The sequence below is a fragment of the Pomacea canaliculata genome, linkage group LG2 (genome assembly GCF_003073045.1).
Source record: "Pomacea canaliculata isolate SZHN2017 linkage group LG2, ASM307304v1, whole genome shotgun sequence".
Classification (NCBI taxonomy): domain Eukaryota; kingdom Metazoa; phylum Mollusca; class Gastropoda; order Architaenioglossa; family Ampullariidae; genus Pomacea; species Pomacea canaliculata.
The window spans coordinates 8,469,154-8,490,318 of NC_037591.1; the positions used below are offsets into that span (position 1 = coordinate 8,469,154).

The 21,165-nt window shown below is 40.0% G+C and overlaps 2 protein-coding genes and 1 pseudogene across 7 annotated transcripts; 1 reads left to right on the forward strand and 2 right to left on the reverse strand.

Annotated features, from left to right (window-relative positions):
- LOC112558084 lies at nt 1–3,354 on the forward strand. Its single transcript, XM_025228278.1, has 7 exons — nt 1–202; nt 656–728; nt 947–1,033; nt 1,201–1,287; nt 1,573–1,647; nt 2,031–2,120; nt 2,545–3,354. The coding sequence occupies exons 1-7, from the start codon at nt 137–139 to the stop codon at nt 2,895–2,897; spliced, it is 831 nt and encodes a 276-aa protein (XP_025084063.1). The 5' UTR covers nt 1–136; the 3' UTR covers nt 2,898–3,354.
- Nucleotides 3,355–4,174: 820 nt separating this feature from the next.
- LOC112557820 lies at nt 4,175–10,533 on the reverse strand (annotated as a pseudogene).
- Nucleotides 10,534–11,427: 894 nt separating this feature from the next.
- On the reverse strand, nt 11,428–20,852 carry LOC112557037 (arylsulfatase B-like). Of its 6 annotated transcripts, XM_025226611.1 has the most exons (10): nt 20,361–20,398; nt 19,919–19,990; nt 19,546–19,675; nt 18,828–18,987; nt 18,309–18,421; nt 14,075–14,191; nt 13,675–13,797; nt 13,307–13,439; nt 12,892–13,045; nt 11,428–12,714 (listed from the first exon to the last, which is right to left on the reverse strand). In XM_025226611.1, the coding sequence occupies exons 3-10, from the start codon at nt 19,666–19,668 to the stop codon at nt 11,925–11,927; spliced, it is 1,713 nt and encodes a 570-aa protein (XP_025082396.1). In that variant the 5' UTR covers nt 19,669–19,675; nt 19,919–19,990; nt 20,361–20,398; the 3' UTR covers nt 11,428–11,924. The 6 variants fall into 6 exon arrangements, with proteins under 6 accessions (XP_025082396.1, XP_025082397.1, XP_025082395.1 ...); XM_025226612.1 differs by lacking the exons at nt 19,919–19,990; nt 20,361–20,398 and adding an exon at nt 20,826–20,852; XM_025226610.1 differs by lacking the exon at nt 19,919–19,990 and having other exon boundaries at nt 20,361–20,474.
- Nucleotides 20,853–21,165: the final 313 nt, after the last annotated feature.

Consider the following 21,165-nt stretch of genomic DNA (forward strand, 5'->3'; position numbering starts at 1 on the left):
TACCTGGGAACAACACTTGCTGGTCATTACAACTGTAGTGACCTGTTTGACAGCCAAAGGAGACACACCTGTCGTTTGCTGCTGAAGCTCGACTAGGAGAGCTCTGCATAGAGTAAGAGGTACTGACGTCACAACGATGGCAACAGGTGTCTTGACCGTTGCTACGGGACTTCTCTTCTTCATCACCCCGCTCCATGGACAGGTACGTGCTAAACAGTCTTTTAACAGGTGTAAGTACAGGTTACCATTAGCTACAGGTAGGTAGGTAATTCTCATCTACTAATATGTAACTATCATTATCAACATGCAACTGTAATTCATATTGACTGTCACTCAGTCATTCAGTCATTCGTCCCTTGACTAGTACCTGTCGTTGGAGGGAGCAGGCGGTAGCTGACAAGGCCAGCCACCCTCATTTGTTTTGGACGATAGTCAGCAGGTCCTGTACAGGACGACCAGTCTAGATTTTGATGTAGGTAGGCCAGTTCTTCCTCCGGCCTCCCCGGCGTCGACCACCCTTCAAATTACCTTGCAGCAAGGTGGAGCAGTACAAGGGATGTGCTATGATCGATCTCATTTGAGCGTGCTTGCTTGTTTGCGTGTGTGCGTGTGCGCGCGTGCTTAGTTGTGTATATTGTATACTTTTTTCTCTCAGACTCAGTCGATCAAGAGCGATGTCAGGACACTCGTGAAATCTGTCCGTGAAGTCATCACAAACGCAAAAGAAGGTCAGTCTGACCTCGTTTCTCAGGTGCTGGTCTCTAAATATTTAAGATACACTTCTAGTTTTCAAAAGGATAGCGGTTACGAATATCCATGATTATCTGCAATGTTCATTTATACACATATATCACATGTTTGCCATGATTCCTAACATGTAAAATACCTGTTAACATTATATTCAGATTTTTCCGGTAAATACATTAAATTTATTCATGTTTATCAGGTTCTTCTCTAGAAGCCATATTTCAGGACCTGGATAACTTGCAGAATGTCACTCTCAATCTTATTTCTCGTCTGCCAACCAGTGAAAGTGAGTACTATCCGTAGATAATAAAATCATTACAAAACTATAAGAAAATTAAGAATTTATGCGACTTCTTTATTGTTAAATTGGTACATACATAATAATACTTTAAAAACTGGGAAAAGATTACAAGATGAAGTCGCAAAATGACTGAAGTTCACAACCTGTTACAGTTTCAGAGTGTGAGACACAGACTGTCATCAAGTTGGCGGCGGCGGGAGTCGGCATCCATGAGGTGATGGGTGCCTTGCTGGCTGAGGGTAACTAACCTGACCTTTATTACTCTAGAGAAAAAAAAACAAAACGAAAAAGCTCTGTTCAGATGCCGACAGTTACAAAATAAAATAATCTTTAAAAAATAAAAATAAAAAACTTTTCGTTGAAGTGCACTAAAAAGGGTAAAATAATTTGAGGTCTCGGGATTTTCTTTAATACATATAACTTAAAACATAAAAGTGTGGGGGCAATGGTGATCAGATTTAAAATAGCCTGAGTCAATGTTCAGTTTCTATTCAAGCTGAGAGTCTGCATATTTTACTTGACAGGTGAAATGGAAATACTAAGCAGACGTATAGGGTTGGCATTATCCTTTGATGACCAAGTGGCGCAGTTACTGGAAGGTGAGTAAAATCTACTATAAATACGATAATTTTCATCATCGTCGACATCATTATCACAATCATGAGATTTGACATAATACATACAAAAAATTAACAGAATTGGAAGCAAAACAGCATCATCTGGAGAAATAATAGAATACTAATTGTTGGACATATATACACAGGTAGCAACAGAATTTACAAATACCATAAATCAGATCGTAGTTTAGACTCTCACTTGGATAAGCACCACACTTACTCTCTCTCTCTCACTAGCACTTTCCTAAACTCTTTCTATCTTTACTCTCGCTGCATTCATTTCTTCTTGGAAAAAAAAATGTCAAAAATGTATATTTGATGACGTGTGTACATCAAACAAGAGAAAGGTTATGATGTGTCACCAGACAAGGTGTCGCGGTCGTCTGACGTGGGCCCAGAACTGTACGCCATGATCTTCGGTATCAACACCACAGCCAACATCATCAAAACTGCCGGTAGGTCTTGGGCTGCAGATCAGTTGTCGACCATCCGAAACTTTTGGGAAACGCTGTACCTTTACTTTTTACACTTTAGTTTGTTGACATTCCGACTTTATTAGCAGTTTTACCAAACAGCATGATTAAATATTATTTTATGATTTCCTACCAGAAATAGTCTTCGATCGTTACAATATTTTTTTTAATTTGAGGTAAAGAACAATAAAGATCAAAGAGAAAATACAATGAACAGAATGTTGTGCCCCAGCTATCCCCACTTTCCTGTGGTCTATCGTCAAGATGAGTTCTTATGAAGTTCTTGTGTCAAAATATTTTTATAGCTGTTCCGAACAAAGAGTGCGTAAGCCTAATTACTTGTTTACAAATTTCAAATAATGTACCTTCTTCCCCAATCAGTTACTGGAAAGTTTGTTCTGGACAGATGCAGCAATACGAGAGAAGCTGACTCTTGTCAAAGATGTAAAAAGGAGCAGACGAGATGTGGCCCGGCAATTGGCGCGCGGTTTTGACGTCATCAATCACGTGGGCTGGTGGCGGGATACGACTGGCTGGCACACGTTTCACGTCGGTCCCTTCAGGCCGCCAATCCCCTCGCATAGACCGAGTCACGTGCAGCGGCGCTCGCCTCAGTGGAGTGGCAGCCTCACTGGATCGGGAGGCACAGGATCGGGCAATGTAAATGGCAACCTGGGCTGGTCAAATCCAAACGGAGGGTTTTCTGGTGGCGTTGGTGGAGGTGTCGCTTGGGGTCCAGGCGGTGTTCAGCAAGCGTAAATGGCAACCTCGGCTGGACAAGCTCGAACGGACGGGTTTCCGCTGGTGTTAATGGAGGTGTCACCTGGGCCAAGGGGGTCCTACCCCTAACGTGGGAGTAAGTTTGGGTTTCAAGTTTTAGTCTCATCGTCGTTTGACATCAGAATCACCAGATTCGACTAGAATCACCAGCAGATCGCATGTAAATTCCGATTTATCAATTTTATCGATAGCAATTCCTTGGTAGTTAGTAACAATACTCAACATGAGACCTCTTTACAAGTTTATGCAAAAGGATGTTTGGCTATTTTTTTTCCTTTTTTCTGTTTTGAGACTGAAAAAAAAATTCCGTTATTTGTACCTATAACATGGTTTTCCTTTGTCAATATGTTGCTTTGCTGATGTTTATTTTTACTAATAACAGAAAGAATGGAGTTTAATTTTTTGAATAAATTTTATATGGCACCACCATCTATCATTTCTTGTTTGGTGCGTTAATGTTTGAAATTCTGGAATGCATTTAATCAATCAATCTAGAAAGTGTGTGTGTTGGGTGTCTGTACGTGCGGCTGTAAGAGCATGTTTCTTTGTGTGTCCGTTTCCATCTCCATCTCTCTCCCTTTCCAAAGACCAAGGGAAACAGCCCATTGCCTGTGCTTCCTATTAACAAAAGGCAAATCCTGACTGGAATTTACTTCATGATTACCTATCGACAAATGAGACCAACTGAGATGCATAAACACATCTCGTTAATGTTCCTCATCTTTAGTTATGCGGCAATTCCATCTTGTGTTCTTGTACGACTAGTCCACCCCTACGTAGCCATCCGGAACTGATGTGTTGCAGCATGGTCTAGTCTGGCAAATCTTGTCTTCAGGCATAGTGACCCTCTGCCGCATCCTGTACAAGCCGATTATCAATCGGGCTAAAGTGATTTACGTCTTTTTTTTAAGTGCTTTAATATAAATTTCCAGCTTCACAAAAACACCACCAAGATGATTTATCATATCGATGGCAATCAAGTCAGTTCTAAAACAGCTCAGGGTCGGGGCATGTCAGAAACAGAGGGTTAAATGTGAGATTTTTGCCTTTCACCTTACCAAAATAAAAAAAATCAAAAAAAATCGCACAAACTGCTGTAATAATGCCGAGATAGTGAATTGCGGCATTGTACAATACTCGAATCACTAAAGGGCGTAAGTAAGAAAGAAAAGAAAAAGCGAGATTTTTATCAAAGCAAATCAAGAATTTAGAAATAAAGAAAAATTGTTCTGATAAATTTTGAAGTATGATTAACATACAGATTCAGCTATAGGTTTTGTTCAAGGTTAGCTGTCATGTAAAATGTTTAAAAAAATCAAGAATGCATTCAAGTTTTAACTTTGAATAAAATTGTGCCATATACGTCACTTGAAGATCACTAACAAAGATCACATTTATTTTGCAGAGGCGATACCTGTATTTTAGGAAATAAAGAACAATGAACATTCAAATAAGTTTTTATTTCAAGGATATATATTCAACAAATTAAATGGAATGTAAACACAAGCATTACTAGATAATATTGCACTGAAAAGTAAAGGCGATATTGAAACATCTAACAAAAAAATCTCTTTTGCATAATATTAAAAAAATGTGTCAGTTGTGAATACACTTTTATGCTGACAATGAAAGGCCTGTCTGCTTAATTTTCAGCACAAGCAAAAGGTTCACCTTCTGATTTTAGCATGATAATTAGCAAATTACAAACAATCTTAAAACATTCTTTGGTTGTATCATCTATTGTCCATCTCAAAATGGTGTTGAAATCAAATAGATGGATTTTCCCATTCACCAGCACAGTTGTAAATATTAAGATTACTCACAAGACATGATAAAACAACGTATTATTTATGATGTCATGGCTTGATAGTACTAAAATATTTACAATTTTATTCATTTGCCACCCTGAGAATGAGCCATGTTTGTCAATAAGAAACAAGAATTCTTCCATACATGCTAAATGATATGTCAAAAAATATCATTTTTCTTAATCTGATGTATGTAAAATTTAATTTTTTTAAGACTTTATCACTTAAAAAGTACACACTTTACATTTTTATCAAAAAAGGTGACCTGAGCAAATAGTTTCTGTTAGTGCAGTAATTAAGCTGATCATCTAGAATAGACAGCATACAGATTTGGCTGACTATGGTATTAATGAATATGGCAGAAATCAAATAACAACCCAAGGCACCCATGTGCCATTATGTAGTTGTGGGTTGCCACGAGGGTCAAAGGGCTGGTTAGCTGGGGGCACCATGCCATAAGAATATTCCAACAACCGCTGATAAAGCTGAGCCACGATGGCTGGTTCTGTGCTGGCAAGGTTGTTGTATTCACATGGGTCAGATGGAATGTGAAACAAACAAGGTGAGACAGCAGGCAGACAGTTGGTACTGGCGTTAACTGGTCTGGGCCCACATTCCACTTGCACAGGATTATACCCCATGCCTCGCTGCTGTTTATCTTGTTTCTGCTGCATTCTGACTACAGACATCATATTCATGGCTTCAAGGTTACTGTACGAGAGACTCTTCAGAGATCTTTCAGTTGGAGCTATGGAACCTGAATGCATATCAGATTGGAATATCTTGACATGCAGGTCATGTTCATCACCTTTTACTTGCCATGGTGGATACCAGTCATTATAACCATTTCCAATGTCACCAGTTACCAGCTTGTAATCTCCTACTCTAATGCCTGCAAATTTTCCCACTGGATCAATGTTGTGAAGGATTTCTGACGCACAGCAGCTCCATTTGTATTTAACATCTTCCATGCGCTGGTTCCATCCAAATTTGCCATATGGGAGACATTTTCCAGCAGCCTCATACAGTAGGCAACCAGTCACACACATGCAGCAACTGCTGAGCAACATAGCCTGATGTTTGCAAAAGGGGCTGTGAATTAATCCTACCCCTCGCACGCCACCCTCCCACAAGGTGCCTTCACGACCTCTGAAAAATAACCATATATCACATAAAACTGTTGTGATCTTAGTAGCTTCTCTGAAATCTGGGTAAAGGGAGGGTGGGAAATGAAAGTCTTTTGAAATCTTCAAAGAATGGTGATTGTTAAAAGAGGACTTATACAGTAACTGAATAGCAGCAATTTGTTTCTCAAATACCACTTAAGTTGCAGGCAGAAAAATACTTGTTAATATTACTTAAAGTTCTGAAATGTATTATAAAGTAATGGTTGGGCTTAAATGATCTAAATGCAAATAAGTTCAACAGTAATTAAACAAATCAACAAAATGTGTTTATTCTGTGCAAAATAGTGAAGACAAGGAACACTTTTCGTGGATTGTTCTAAATATGATGATTTATGACAAGTTTCTAGTATTATAGAACTCATAGATACTTGTTTTGCTTTTTTCTGTTGCAAATGAAAACTTTCAGATCACTCATTTTGTGGAAATGTACCTTAACAATGAATTTACAATATTTTAAAAAGGAAAGTGTCTACGAATTCGAAGCAAAAAATTATTGAAATCCAAACTGAGGGGAAAGTTGTTGGCAGCATTGTAGTCAAAACCATTAGCAGGTCCCCATTGTCAGTAGTGAAGACAATGATCGAGTTATTCAACATACTGTTGGCCTCCAACGTGTTATACACTTCTCCAACTGGATATTCATCATCAAGCGCTGATACCATGGCTATAAAAGGATTTTCAAGACACTGGTAAAGTCTGTGGAATCTCTGATGACAAATATTCCAGAAGAATCTACTGTGTGGCATGCTATCATCTATGAATGTTTGCTTGAATGATGCACATGAGTTGTGGCTGGATAATATGACTCTGATAACACCTACATGAAGAAAAAGGAGGAAACAACCCCCTACATTATTAATGAAAGCATGCAATCTCGCACTCACATTCACAAACATGTCGCCACACTTCATACACATCACACACACACACACACAGAGTCATGCATAGCCCAACCCATTGTCTATATTCTACGCAGAAAATTTTCTAAATACTTACCTGCATATGTTCTTCGTTGTATGTTCTCTATGTTAGGAAAGCGATCAATATATTTTGTGGTGCTTGCAAAGGGTTTGGGCTGTCAGAATTTCCACTGTGAACTGATTGTAAGGCAGGTATAAGAAAAGGGGCTGCAACAAAGTCAAAAACAAGGCAGCTAATAATTTAATGTTTAAGCTCAGAATTCAGATTTAATTATGCAGTTTTTGAGGGGCATGCTGTAGTACTGTTTCCTGTCAGGTACATAGCCTTGGGACAAAAGACATCCAGTACAGCAGACAGTGCACAAGGATACTACCTGACTAACAGATGGGGATATGTAAAAGATATACAAGCTGCTGAAAAACAAAGTGTGCATGCATGCATGCACACGCACACACACCATTACCAACCCACCTACACATATACAAGCATGCACAAGCCCTCACGCAGTTACACACTTACCTCAGATTTATTGTGTCTGTTGATGATGCTGACTGCCTCCTGTGTGAAAAGATCTGTTGAGTATAGGCCTGTGTAGTTATACAGAACTTGCATGTCACGTCGGAAGTCTAAGCCCCACTGATCCTGCACATCACGAAAACTTCATTACAAGTTACCCTACTTTTCTCTACACAGTCAAACTTTTAAAATGATCTTTTTCTCTACATATTATTTCATAATTTACTGGTTATTAAGTTCTTATGAATAGTACAGTCATGGCAAACAGAAAATGAGAGTTAATGTATTGAATGCTCTTCATGTCTTAAACCTTTAACTAATCCCTCTTAAATATGTTGTTAAGACTGATAAACAACATGTACACTGACAGACAAGAAGGAAATAATTTCTTACTGGGTTAGCCTCATAAGTGTGGTCATAATAATCTTCACAGCCTTGGTAGTAACCAAAGTGGGACTCAAACCCTCTGTAAAGTGGAGTGTACTCTTTGGCAAACATGCCTAGATGCCACTGAAACAAATACAAATAAAGCTGCAGTATAACAGTATAAGAATAACAAACACCAACAGCAACTTCACTTTGTTTTGCACACAGATGCCACATTTTCTGGAGGGCTCGAGTAAATATATGCTGTCAAAATACAGCTCTAAGTGATAGTCATTATTACATCTTATATTACCAATGTTTGCAGGAAAAGAAATAACTTTGTCTTTGCCAGTAATCTTAGGCGCCTAACAAAAAAGTGCTTTGAAGACCATGAATAATATAACTATTTCTTTCTACTTTTCCTTACTCACCTTGCAAAAACACATGAAGGAATAGTAGGCTAGGTTCTGAGTAAGATCAAACTGAACTGAATAAACAGGCCACAACACCACCTTGCAGAAAAATATAATATTTAAATGAAATCTCACCTTCCCCACAATATGTGAATGGTAACCCAGTGGTGCTAAATACTGTGGCATCAACATCTCCTGAAGAGGAAGCCCATAAGGCTGATCTCCACAAATAACATCATGCTGTAAGCCTGGATTGCAAACACAGAAAGGTGCTATACAAAATGCTAAAAGATGTGTCATTCTTTTTGCTTTTTCTCACCTTGCCTACAATGTGTGAACGGTAGCCCAGGGGATTTAGGTGTTGTGGCATCAACTTCTCTGTGAGGGGCAAACCATAAGGTTGGTCTCCAACTATCACACCAGTTTGCATGCCTGATCATAAACCTAAAAGCATGTGTTAAACAGAAAATGCACATTTCCCTAGACTGAGTAGTTTGATAGTGTGGAAGCATAAACTCACTAGTAAACACTGGCATGAGATAAACATTCCAGAACCTGCTTTAGAAAAATTAACACACTAGAGCTTGCGGCAAACCTTAAAGAATTCTTGGTGTTCTATTAAAATAAGAAAACACATATCCATACACAGAGACAAAACCCAACTAGAAAGAAATGCTTGGCTTATATTTATTTATTTTTTTGGCAGCATTTAAAGCCGAATGCTCTTGTGTTATTTCAAAGTTACCAAATGGACTATTCTCTTTTTCCACAAAAAAAATTGAATCATAAACAGAAAACTAGAGAGCTGTAATCATAATTCCTATAATAAAGAAAGCTTTGTTTGTGGCTGAGTGTAGACCAAACACTAATTTGATAAAACACCTGGCCACTAACCTGTATGTATGGGGTGTCGGCCAGTCATGAGGGCGCTGCGAGTTGGAGTGCAGATGGAGATACATAGTAGTTATTTAGCAGAACACCTGTGTATGCTAGTCTGTCAATATTTGGTGTTGGGATCTGATCTGAGCCATGGAAGCTGACATCATTGTAGCCCTGTTATTAATCCCATTAAATATGATTTTAAAAAGCAATATGGAAGTGAATGAAAGAAGAATTTTACTATGCAAGAAATTAAATGTATATTCTCGATGGCACCAGAAGAATTAATCCAACTTCTGCCTCAACACTAAAAATCAAATGCATCCATATAACTGCACAATGCAAAGATGTATTTCGTGCTTTAATACGTAAATGTACAGTTTGTTTTGTGTGTGCATGTGTTTTAGAGAGTGTTTGTGAAGCATTTATGTCTAAAATGTTAGAAATATTTAAACAGCAAACTACTTAAAATATTCTGCAGAGTAATACATTATAAAGTTTTTGCAGATTGCCAGATATATCTCATCTCAACATTTTTGTATTGATATATATATACAAATAATAATCACAAACAACTAACAACAGAAAAAAGAATGAAAAACCCACACACCAATAAGCAAGTACTCACCAGATCATCAGCAACAATGAGGATAATATGGGGTCGTGGTGATGCACTTATCACAACTCCAATAATCAGATGTGCAATAATCAATAGCAAAAGGCTTGGGCTATTCATGGCACTACCCTGATGACTCATTTCTGACAGAATGACAAAAAGTAAAAGAGATACAATAACACTCATACATTATGCTCTATTTTAAAATAATGATAAGAATGGTCAGGCTATTTTGATCAGGATTTACACTGAATTTAAACGAAACTCTGCATTCAAAAAATCAATATCGATTTTCTTTTGTCGATAATTGATACCTATAAGGACGTACGTGTTTCTTTTATAAGACTTAATTGCGTCTAAACTCCGGGGAATTAGTGCATTAATACGAAGTTTTTGCAAGATGTGTGTGATTTTCTCTGCGCCATTAGCGTTTGCTACAGCAAAGAAAACGAGGATTGTTAAAGTCATAACGATAATAAAGTGTTTCGGTTGCCTATAAGGCAAAATTAAACTAGTTGAACGTTTCCATTTTAACAGTTTGAAAAGTGTATGTGATACATATATTGTACTAATCGTAACAAAGTATAAAATATTACCTTTCGTCCTGTGCAATGTATGAGGGCATACCACTCAAGTCACATGCACATTGATCCACTTTGACAAAGAACTAATATCCTATATACGTCCGTGGTTTGACCTAAAGTTTATGTCCAAAGTTTAGTTTGTAATGCCTTTTACCAACTTCCCCACATCACTGTAAAACTGTGAACCATCAAATACAGATATCTAAATAAGATAAAAACTGACACACACTTTGGTCATTCTCGCTACAAACATTTTGTAAAAGCTCTTGTATATTTTCAAGAGAGTTGTTTACATTTGGAGCTGTTGGAGTAGCCGCCCTTACAATGTTGACCAATCGCTGTTTGTTGTTGCCGATTGCCCTTTTTGTCGTGACCCAGGACCATATCGTCGGTCTTTGTTTTTGCCTTCTGCCTGTCTTTGATACAGTGAATGATGGCTGTCCTGTGTTCTCGGGCTCGCTGTTCTTTCTCCGCAGGTGGCATCTGTTTATAGCGCTTCATACTTCCCGTGACATAGCCTTGGTTGCTGGCTCTGCGTAAAATACCAATCACCCCCTCGCCTGCCTGTCTCTGTATAACTCTGTTGAAGATGTGCTTGTTTGGAATTATTCTGCGTATCGAGTGTACATTTCTTGTTACAAGAAAATCAGATCGAGGATAAACTTATATACAGAATAGATGAGAAATTTCTGTTATCAGTTTACTTTTATCTTTTATTGGTTTCAGTTTCTTCTTTCTTTAATTTGAGCATCCACAACGTTTTGTCCTCAGTGTAAACAAAGATGTTATATATCTTCTCAGGTGTTAATAACATCTATACAACAATATATTTCATGGTTCACCAATTTTTTTCCCGTCTTGCAAAGGTATAGAAATTGATTTTTTTTTTTTTTTGAGGGGGAGGGTTAACTAAATGTGCACTTTAAAATGGAGGCTAAAAGTGTGAAGAATACCAAACACATGAAAGCTAACATACCTAGAGCATGTTATATCGCTCATTATGTAATGATGAAAGATTTGCCCACGGATAAAATGTCACTTCAATAACCAAAAAAACCCAACAACAAACAAAATAACTTTCATTGCTAGAGTTTTATTTTTTCTTCTACTCAACTTCCACATTTTAGAATGTGCTGTATTTTTCTGGATGTGCACAAGTGCAACCTTGCATTCATACATTGCACCGTATCATATGCAATAAATCAAGTATACATTGTAAACTGTTTAAATATTCACTTGTTTATTTTTTTCCAAAAACTTGCTTACAAGTTCTATAAACCTCTTCCACAAGAACTCCTCCATAAATACAATCAAATGATCAGGACAAGCTAAAGATGTCATGAGTTGCTGTATTTCTCCAAAGACATGTAAAATGTGATTTTCTAAGGTCCAGTCATCAAAAAAGCTTCATATTGTGACTTTTAGCAACATATATATTGCTTGATTTTAAAAGTTATTAACTTAAGTCTACAGCAAATAGTTAACAAATGTACACAATAGAAAATATCACAAATGTAAAATAACAAAAAACAAAAACAAATCCCTACAATCCTGGTAATCTGAATAAGATGGGCAGTTGCAGTACATAAAAATAATTTAGTAAAACAATTTTTCATGTAACGTCATGATTTTCCTCAAAAAATTGCTCTCAAGTGTAAAAACTCCTGTAACATTCCACTAATGCTGATGTCAGTGCCAAATTAAATAAAGCACAATTCAAATTATGACCCAGGGAACCCAGGTACCATTGTGGAGCCGGGGATTGCCCTGGGGGTCAGCAGGCTGGTTAGCTGGGGGCACCATGCCATAAGAATATTCCAACAAACGCTGATAAAGCTGAGCCACAATAGATGGTTCTGTGCTGGCAAGGTTGTTGTATTCACATGGGTCAGATGGAATGTGAAACAAACAAGGTGAGACAGAAGGCTGACAGTTGGAACTGGTGTTAACTGGTCTGGGCCCACATTCCACTTGCACAGGATTATACCCCATGACTCGCTGCTGTTCATCTGGTTTCTGCTGCATTCTGACTACAGACATCGTATTCATGGCTTCAAGGTTACTGTACGAGAGACTCTTCAGAGATCTTTCAGTTGGAGCTATAGAACCTGCATGCATATCAGATTGGAATATCTTGACATGAAGGTCATGTTCATCACCTTTTACTTGCCATGGTGGATACCAGTCATTATAACCATGTCCAATGTCACCGGTTACCAGCTTGTAATCTCCTACTCTAATGCCTGCAAATTTTCCTACTGGATCAATGTTGTGAAGGATTTCTGACCGCACAGCAGCTCCATTTGTATTTAACATCTTCCATGCGCTGATTCCATCCAAATTTGCCATATGGGAGACATTTCCTCCAGCAGCCTCATACAATGTAGGCAACCAGTCACACACATGCAGCAACTGCTGAGCAACATACCCTGATGTTTGCAAAAGGGGGCTGTGAATTAATCCCACACCCCGAACACCGCCTTCCCACAAGGTAGTCTTCACACCCCTGAAAAAATGAATCATAACTCACAACTTTTTAGCTGAAATACACATCAAATGTAAGTTTAAAAAACAGAATTTTCTTTGATTCTTTGAATTTTTCGCTATAGCAGCTTCTACTCAGCATTAACATTTAATGGGGAAACAATCTTCAATTTTACTGCAGAAAAATCAAATTTCACACCTGAGGGGAAAGTTGTTGGCAGCATTGTTGTCAAAGCCATTAGCAGGTCCCCCATTGTCAGTAGTGAAGATAATGATCGAGTTATTCAGCATATTGTTGGCCTCCAAAGTGTTATACACTTCTCCGACTGCGTCATCAAGTGCTGACACCATGGCTAAGAGATTTCAAGAGTAAATGGGTAAAAATTCTGATGACAGATACTTTATAAAAGGACTGAATGTGTGTGGATAAATATATATGTTGTACACAGATGCGTGTTCCACAAGAAAAAGAAAATTGCCTAAAAAAGTATGTACTGTATAGGCTAAGAGTATCTCTGATAGACTGATACCCACACACTTGCAAGCATACATTCACAAACATGTACAATCTTACACATTCAGCTGCCTTTGCAGGATATTTTTGACATAGCTACCTGCATAAATTCTGCGCTGCATGTTTTCAATATATGGAAAGCGATTGATATACGCTTGTGGTGCCTGCAGAGGATTAGGGCTGTCAGCATTTCCACTGTGAACTGATTGGTAAGGCAGATATAAGAAAAGGGGCTGCAACAAAGTCAGAAAAGATTCTTGTATTCATGAAATCAAGAAAGATTTTGTATTCATATTAAAAGATACTGATAAAGCACAAATCAATGTTTAAAATCCTGAAAAAAAAAAGCGACAATGCACAAAGATATTACCCTGATAAACAGCTTGTATATGTAACAGAAAAATAAGCTGCTGGAAATGATGGACAGAAATACCAAACCTACACATGCACACATACTCTCAGAATCACCTCAGATTTATTGTGTCTGTTGATGATGCTGACTGCCTCCTGTGTGAAAAGATCTGTTGAGTATAGGCCTGTGTAGTTATACAGAACTTGCATGTCGCGACGGAAGTCTAGGCCCCACTGATCCTGCACCACCACAAAATCTAATTACAGAGTACCTTACATTTCTCTAAACCATCATAAGTTTATAAAATGGCTTTTTCTTCCTTGCTGAGTAAGATCATGTTATTGCAAGAGTAACTGATAATTATTATCTGACAAACAGTAAAACATCAGCTTGGATTGAAAGTGATGATTATTGTTCCAAACTCTTCGTATGCCTCTGATCCTTATGTGTGTTAAAGAGAAGAATGATAAACAACTTTGTGCTAATTGCTAATAAAATGTGTTTTTATCTTCTCACCAGATTAGCTTCATATGTGTGATCATAATAATCTTCTCTGCCTTGGTAGTAACCAAAGTGAGACGCAAACCCTCTGTAAAGTGGAGTGTACTCCTTTGCAAACATACCCAGGTGCCACTGAAACAAAATTCAAATGAAGCTGCACTTTAAGAATAATATTATCCAATCACAATGACTACCATTTTTTCTGAAAGATCCATGTAAAAATATACAACATAAAAGTGAAATCTCAGCTTGTTACCAATATGCAAGCAGTAACCCAGGTCAGGTCAGGTCAGGTCAGTCCCATGCCCGGTCCGGGCGTAGGGGGGACCGTCCGGCAGCAGCAACAGACAGAATTTTCCACCCGGTCCTGTCTTGAGCAGATGAGAGCAGGTCTGGCATCTCGCGTTCGGTCCATTCTTTAATGTTGGTGACCCAGCTTTTCCTCGGACGACCACGACGACGGCTCCCTTCGAGGGTTCCTTGTAGGATCGTCTTGGACAGGGTGTTGTGGCGGGTGACGTGACCGAACCAGGCGAGCTTGCGCCGCTTCACTGTTGTCAGAAGGGGCTCATGTGGGCCCACGAGGGAGGTTACGGTGCTCCGTACGTATGCGTTGGTCTTGTGTTCGCGGTACGAGATGCGGAGCAGCTTTCTCAAGCACTTGTTCTCAAAGGCCTGGAGCTTCTTTTCCGTTGCGGCAAGCAGCGTCCAAGTCTCGCAGCCGTAGAGTAGGATTGACACTACGAGGGACTTGTACAGCCTGTGCTTGGTACTGAAGCTGATTGAGTTGCTTCGCCAGATCCTATCCAGCCTGGACATTGCGGATGTTGCCATACCAATCCTGATACGGATCTCTGCTGTACAGCAACCATCTCTAGTCAGGGTGGCACCCAAATACTTGAAGCTGTTGACCTCCTCCAGTTTCTGGCCGTTCATGACGATGTTGCTGCTGCTGTCGGTGGTGGAAATAATCATTACTTTGCTTTTTTCTGAGCTTATTTCCATGCCATAGGCCCCCGCTCGCCTGGAGAGTCTGTCCGTCAAATCCTGAAGTTCGTTGTTACTGCCTGCCATGAGGTCAATGTCATCTGCAAAGCGGAGGTTGCACAGGGGTCTGCCACCAATGGAGATTGAGGTAAGGTGGTTGTGGAGGGTGTCTTGCATGATTTTTCAAGGAAGATGTTAAAAAGGATGGGAGAGAGTAGGCACCCTTGACGGACCCCGATCGTCATCGGCGAAGAACTCGCCTAGTTGGTTGTTGAGTAGCACCGCGCTGGAGGCGTTCTTGGTAGAGTGCTGCTACCATCTGGATCAGTCCCTCCTCTATGTTGAATGATCTCATGACCTGCCAGAGTCCATCGTGCCAGACACGATCAAAAGCTTTTTTGAAATCGATGAAGTTATGGTATAGTTGACGTTGATGCTCCAGGTGTTTTTCTATCATAACACGGCAGTTAAAGATCTGTTCTACCGTGCTTCTTCCAGCCCTGAAGCCAGCCTGTTCTTCTGTCAGCAGTTCCTCTGCAATAGGTTTTAAGCGGTGGAGGATGATTCTGAGCATTACTTTGCTTGGGTGACTTATCAGACTGATGGTTCTGTAGTTCTGGCACTGCCTCAGGTTCCCTTTCTTAGGGAGTGGGATGATGATAGACTGAGCCCATTCTTTTGGCCATTTCTTTTCTTCCCATATCTTTTGACACAGTGTGGTGAAGGCCTTGGTTGTTGCGTCTCCTCCATGCTTCAGCAGCTCAGCAGGTACGTTGTCCACACCAGGTGACTTTCCTCCCTTCAGACTGTGCATAGCTTCTCTCACCTCATCAGTGAGGACTGGCAGGTCTTCAGCCTCTCTTGTCCAGTCTGGTGATGCTGGAGAATGCTGGTGTCTGGCTCGATCTTGTAGTTGTACAAGTCTTGGCAATATTCAGTCCAACGACTTAGTACAGCAGCGTTTTCCGTAAGGAGCTGTCCGGCGCTGTCTTCGATGACTGTGGCTGGTCGCTGCTGAGTCTTGGTGAGGGCCTTCAGTGTTTCATATGCCTTCTTGCTGTCTCCGCTTGCCATGCCTATTTCCACGCTGCAACACTGGTCTTCGATCCAATCTTCTTTTGCCTCCTTCATCCTTGTTCTGATCTGCTGGTTGACAAGTCTGTACTTGTCTGCTGACGTCGGGTCTCGACCTCTCCCTCTCTTCAAGGCTCTCCTTTCGTCGCAAAGATCAAGGATGTCGTCTGTCACCCAGGGTTGTTGCGCTTCCTCTGCTTCCCCAGCACTTCGTCTGCAGTAGAGAGTAGCACCTCTTTGATACTTCCAGCAAGGGCGTCTATGTCGCAGTCTATAGTAGCCAGGGCTGCAATTTGCCCCCCACCTGGGCCTGGAAGATCCTCTTCTGTGTCCGGATCTTTGAGGCTTCTCAAGGTTGAATCGGATGCGAGGGCTCTTATTGTTGTCTACGTCTCACTTCAGTTTCAACTTGAGGCTAGTGAGGACGAGGTTGTGGTCGCTGCCTATGTCAGCGCCAGGAAAGGACCTCGTTTGTGCTTTGTTGATGCTTGATTGAACGCTGAGGCAGCAAGATGAAGTCAATCTGGTTATGGACCAGACCTCCGGCGAATGCCACGTTACAGTTCTTGACTTCTTGTGCGGGTGGAGGTATTGGCAATGGTGAGACGGTGACTCTGAGCGAATTCTAGTAGCCGTAGGCCTCTGCGTTGGTGTTGCCTAGGCCAAACTTGCCGACTGTTCCTGCCCATTGTTGGTAAGCGTCAGGGCCGATCGTAGCATTCCAGTCGCCAAGGACAAGCAAGATGTCTTTCTCGGAGTTTTCTTGATGATGTTGTCCAGCTCCTCGTAGAATTCCTCAACCTCTTCATCTTCGTTTCTGATGTTGGGGCGTACACTTGTATAATGGTGATGTTGTGCGGTCGAGCAGAGATTCGGATGGAGATAAGTTCTGCTAGAGACTGGAGTGCAGCTGATGACAGTTCCAGCCACCTCCTTCCTGACATGAAAGCGACACCACGTTCATGCTTGATTTCGTCTCCGCTGAACCAGAGCTTGTGGCCTTCATCTGTAGTTGACTCCCCGAACCAGTCCATCGGACTTCTGCAAGTCCCACTATGTCCAGCGGTAACGCTGTAACTCGTGTGTGAGTTCTTCACTTTGCCGCATTGAAAGAGTGTGCGAACATTCCATGTTCCGATAGTTAGTGTCCCTTGTGTAGGCAGCTTAATTGTAGACTTGGGTGTAGACTGGTTCCAGTATCACACTTGTCGCCCCTCCCTGGAGACCACCAGAGGGTGCGCGGTCGTTGGTGATCCGGGCCTCGACCGATCCGGCATGTTGCTTCTATTCTGTTTGCTACATAAGTCCTTTCAGTGGGCTTTGGCGAACTTGGTGGCGCCCATCTCCTCTCCAAGTATTTTATTGACGTGCATAATAACACGTCAGCCCCTCACAGCGTTTGGCCGCCAGCAGAAGCGGTTACCGGGGTGTAGCCAGGTTAAGGACCTGGAGCCAGCTGTGAGAGTTGATTGCCATGTGAGGACCAGTGCTCCCGTCTGTCCCAAGGGACACTGCTGCCGGAAAGTCAAAGGTGCTTCCTCTACATAGACACCCCCGGACACTCTCATAAAGGAGAGAAAAAATGACACATGACAAAATGACGTAAAATAAAGTGACGTCAGAACTAAATGACGGTCCTCCAGCAAAGGTCAGCGTCTACATGCAATACAAGCACAGTCCGCAGGCCAAAATCAAACATGTCATATAAGCTGGAATGCATTCTATAGCAAACATAGCTGCACAGAAACATCCAACAGACGACATCAGTCCTATTGAACGATGAATGACCCAGCACACACAAAAAGTTCACCGATCCAACGGACATGAAGCTCACTGAACCGCGCCGCCGATCGCCAAGGCTGAAGTGGACAAAGAATTACGACGAATTGCAGTCATCAAAGCAAAGAGGCACTACACTCTACACACACGATGGCAGGCCCATCAAAAATTATACATAAGCACAAGTCCAACACCAGGAGGATGTTAGATAAAACAAAAAAAAGACGACAGAGCTCTTCCCCTTCCAGCCAGTTGGCCAGGGGACATCACTCTCAATAGTAACCCAGTGGTGCTAAATACTGAATGAAATTCTCCTAAAAGGAAGCCCATAGGGCTGGTCTCCACAAAATCATGCTACAAACCTGAATCTTTAACTCTTTAAAAAACATATTTTTGTGTGATGTTTCACCTTGCCTACAATGTGTGAACTGTAGCCCAGTTGGTTTAAGAACTGTGGCATCAACTTCTCTGTGAGGGGCAGACCATATGGCTGGTCTCCAAATATCACACCTGTTTGCATGCCTGATCAAACACATAAGAGTTCAGTGTAATCAAGCACATGCTGTATTATATTTTGCTGCATTCAGATCTGACTTTTTTACAAAAATGTAGCAGTAACTCACTGGTATAACTCTTGAGTTTTATTAATGAAAATAATCTGTTTGAGGATAAGGTATATCATCAAACTTTTTAGAATTATGTAGTACTCAGTATTTATTTTAAAAATCTAGCCAGTTTCTTTGCAGCACTCAAATGCTTTGAGTTCTTTATGCATTTTAAACAACCATTAGTATTTTTTAAATAATAAAAAAAATACCAACCAACAGAACAAGAAAACATGGGATTATATAATGTAAATGAACACTTTCATGTCACAAGACAGGCCAAATGATAATTTTGATGAAAAAACAGCCATGCAGTCACTCACCTGTATGAATAGGGTGTCGGCCAGTCATGAGGGCGCTGCGAGTTGGAGTGCAGATGGGGGATACATAGTAGTTATTTAGCAGAACACCCGTGTATGCTAGTCTGTCAATATTTGGTGTAGGGATCTGATCTGAGCCATGGAAGCTGACATCATTGTAGCCCTGTTATGATTATTATTATTAAATAAGATCTTAAAAACTGCAAATATAGCAATGCACTATAAGATACAAGAGATCAAAGTACTCTAATCACTGCTTTATCATACTGAGAATATACACCCAACTTCCTGTCTCACCTTTAGTCTAAACTCAAGCAAATAAATACACATGCATACAACTGTATTTTGCTTTTTTTGTGAATGTGTGCTCAGACATGTATATTTGTGTAAATATTCTATTGGTGTGTGTTTGTTCATATATGTATGTGCTTACATGAATTCATGCAGTCTGTTTGTGAATATTAAAACAGCAACATGCTTATTTAAAACATCCTGAGAAAATAATATACTCCAAAGATTGACAGGAATTTCCATAATTACTTCAATTTACATGGAGAGGCAAATGAGATACTTTAAACAGAAAAACAACAACAAAAGTGTGAAATGTGGTGATATTGTATAACATGCAAAATTTTTCAAAAAAATTAAAGTACTGCAGAATGTTACAAAAGCTTTTAATACCATAAATGTAATAAAATACCATCAGCTGGCACTCACTCACCAGATCATCAGCAACAATGAGGATAATGTGAGGTCTTAATGATGCACTTGTCACAGCTCCAGAAATGATATGCATTATAATCAGCAGTAAAAGAGATGGACTATGCATTATCCTGATGGTCATTTCTGATCTGAACAGAAATAGTAACAAAAGAAAGCTAATAAATTATGCTTTAGCTTTAATATAAATGTGTTAAGCAAGTTGCATATGATGATCAACAAGACAAGGCAACAATTGCCCAGATAGATAAATGTAATTGTTTTACAACCAGACTGAAAGAAAATTTAAAAACAAAGGAAAATATTTGCAAGATTTCTTTGACCATGTATGCCATTTGCAACTGATATAGAAAAGCAAAAGCAGGGATAACTACCTCCTGCTAAGGGTTGATTAAGTTTTGTTGCTATTATTACCAGTTTTATACTTTAACCATGTATGGAGCTCTCTGTAAAGTCAAGAGTTCTATTTCTATTTATTACTAAAGTAGACAATACAATTTTACTGAATTAAATAACCATACCCCTTCATATAATTATTCTTGCACAGTTTCAACTGAACATCCTTTAAAAATACAAATTAAAGCTTTGAAAATGGGTTCTAAATTAGAAAATATTACCGCATATTCTGCACGATCTATTAGGTTTTCAAACATGAATTTTTGTAAACATCGCCGACCTCATTAAGATAAGGCGCGTGACCCAAACTCGACCCACTTCGTGACACGATTTAAGTCACGTTATCCTGACTCCCCCCCCCCTTCCATAATTACGAGGTTATAACCTCTATATAAATAATGTATAAGTGAAACACTATACTTCTTTCTAGCAACAGTAATTTTTGTCAGAGCGCTTGCACTTTTGCGCCGCTTCGCCAGTCTTGTTTACATTTTGGTTAACTGGAGTAGTCTGCCCGAAAAGGAGTTGTCTCCCGTCGCAATGTTTCTTGCTTCGAGATCTGCATGCTTGAAATAATTTATTATTCGCTGGCTAACGCCCGCTATATTACGCTCACTGAACCAGTGACGTCTGCAGACTTACATGTATATCAGCAATAGAAACTAAATAAATCATTACTATCCTTATTGCATACAGACCTTATTAGTATAAGAATATCGCTTTTCGTCATCTATCATTCAAACCCTGCTTTGCATAACTATGTAAATAAATATTAAGGTGCAAATTATCACATGTTGCTAACGACGCTAATCTTTATTTGATAGTCAATCGCCCATTATTTTAGGTATATTTCTAGAATGTCTTTGACCTGCAGAATTTCTTTACCTCACACCTGCTCTTGCAGCTCGATCCAGGTGAAGGTGAGGCATTTATCTATCAGATATAAAACGTACGTCATACCGCTGCATTAGACCATACATCGATAAGATATAGAATCAGTGGCGTAGGAAGATGTTCGGCGTTGGGGGGGGGGGGGGGCAAACTCCCTGCTGCTGACAATGAACGGCGTTCGCACTCGCACATTACATAAAAAAAAAACACTCACTCACTTCCCCACTAAGGGTCCACGACTTTCCTGAAAATGATGAAGAACTGGACTTCTCTGGACTTCTATCAGATATAAAACGTACGTCATACCGCTGCATTAGACCATACATCGATAAGA

Bases quoted from the DNA above. Each gene is read 5' to 3' on its own strand.
- LOC112558084 (XM_025228278.1), top strand. From the start codon at position 137: ATGGCAACAGGTGTCTTGACCGTTGCTACGGGACTTCTCTTCTTCATC. The intron at 1,034-1,200 runs GTGAGTACTATC...AACCTGTTACAG, and splicing joins TCGTCTGCCAACCAGTGAAA to TTTCAGAGTGTGAGACACAG. The intron at 1,288-1,572 runs GTAACTAACCTG...TTTACTTGACAG, and splicing joins GGGTGCCTTGCTGGCTGAGG to GTGAAATGGAAATACTAAGC.
- LOC112557037 (XM_025226607.1), bottom strand. The intron at 18,988-19,545 runs GTGAGTGAGTGC...TAATCATAACAG, and splicing joins TCATTGTTGCTGATGATCTG to GGCTACAATGATGTCAGCTT. The intron at 13,798-14,074 runs GTGAGAAGATAA...GTGGTGGTGCAG, and splicing joins ACACATATGAAGCTAATCTG to GATCAGTGGGGCCTAGACTT.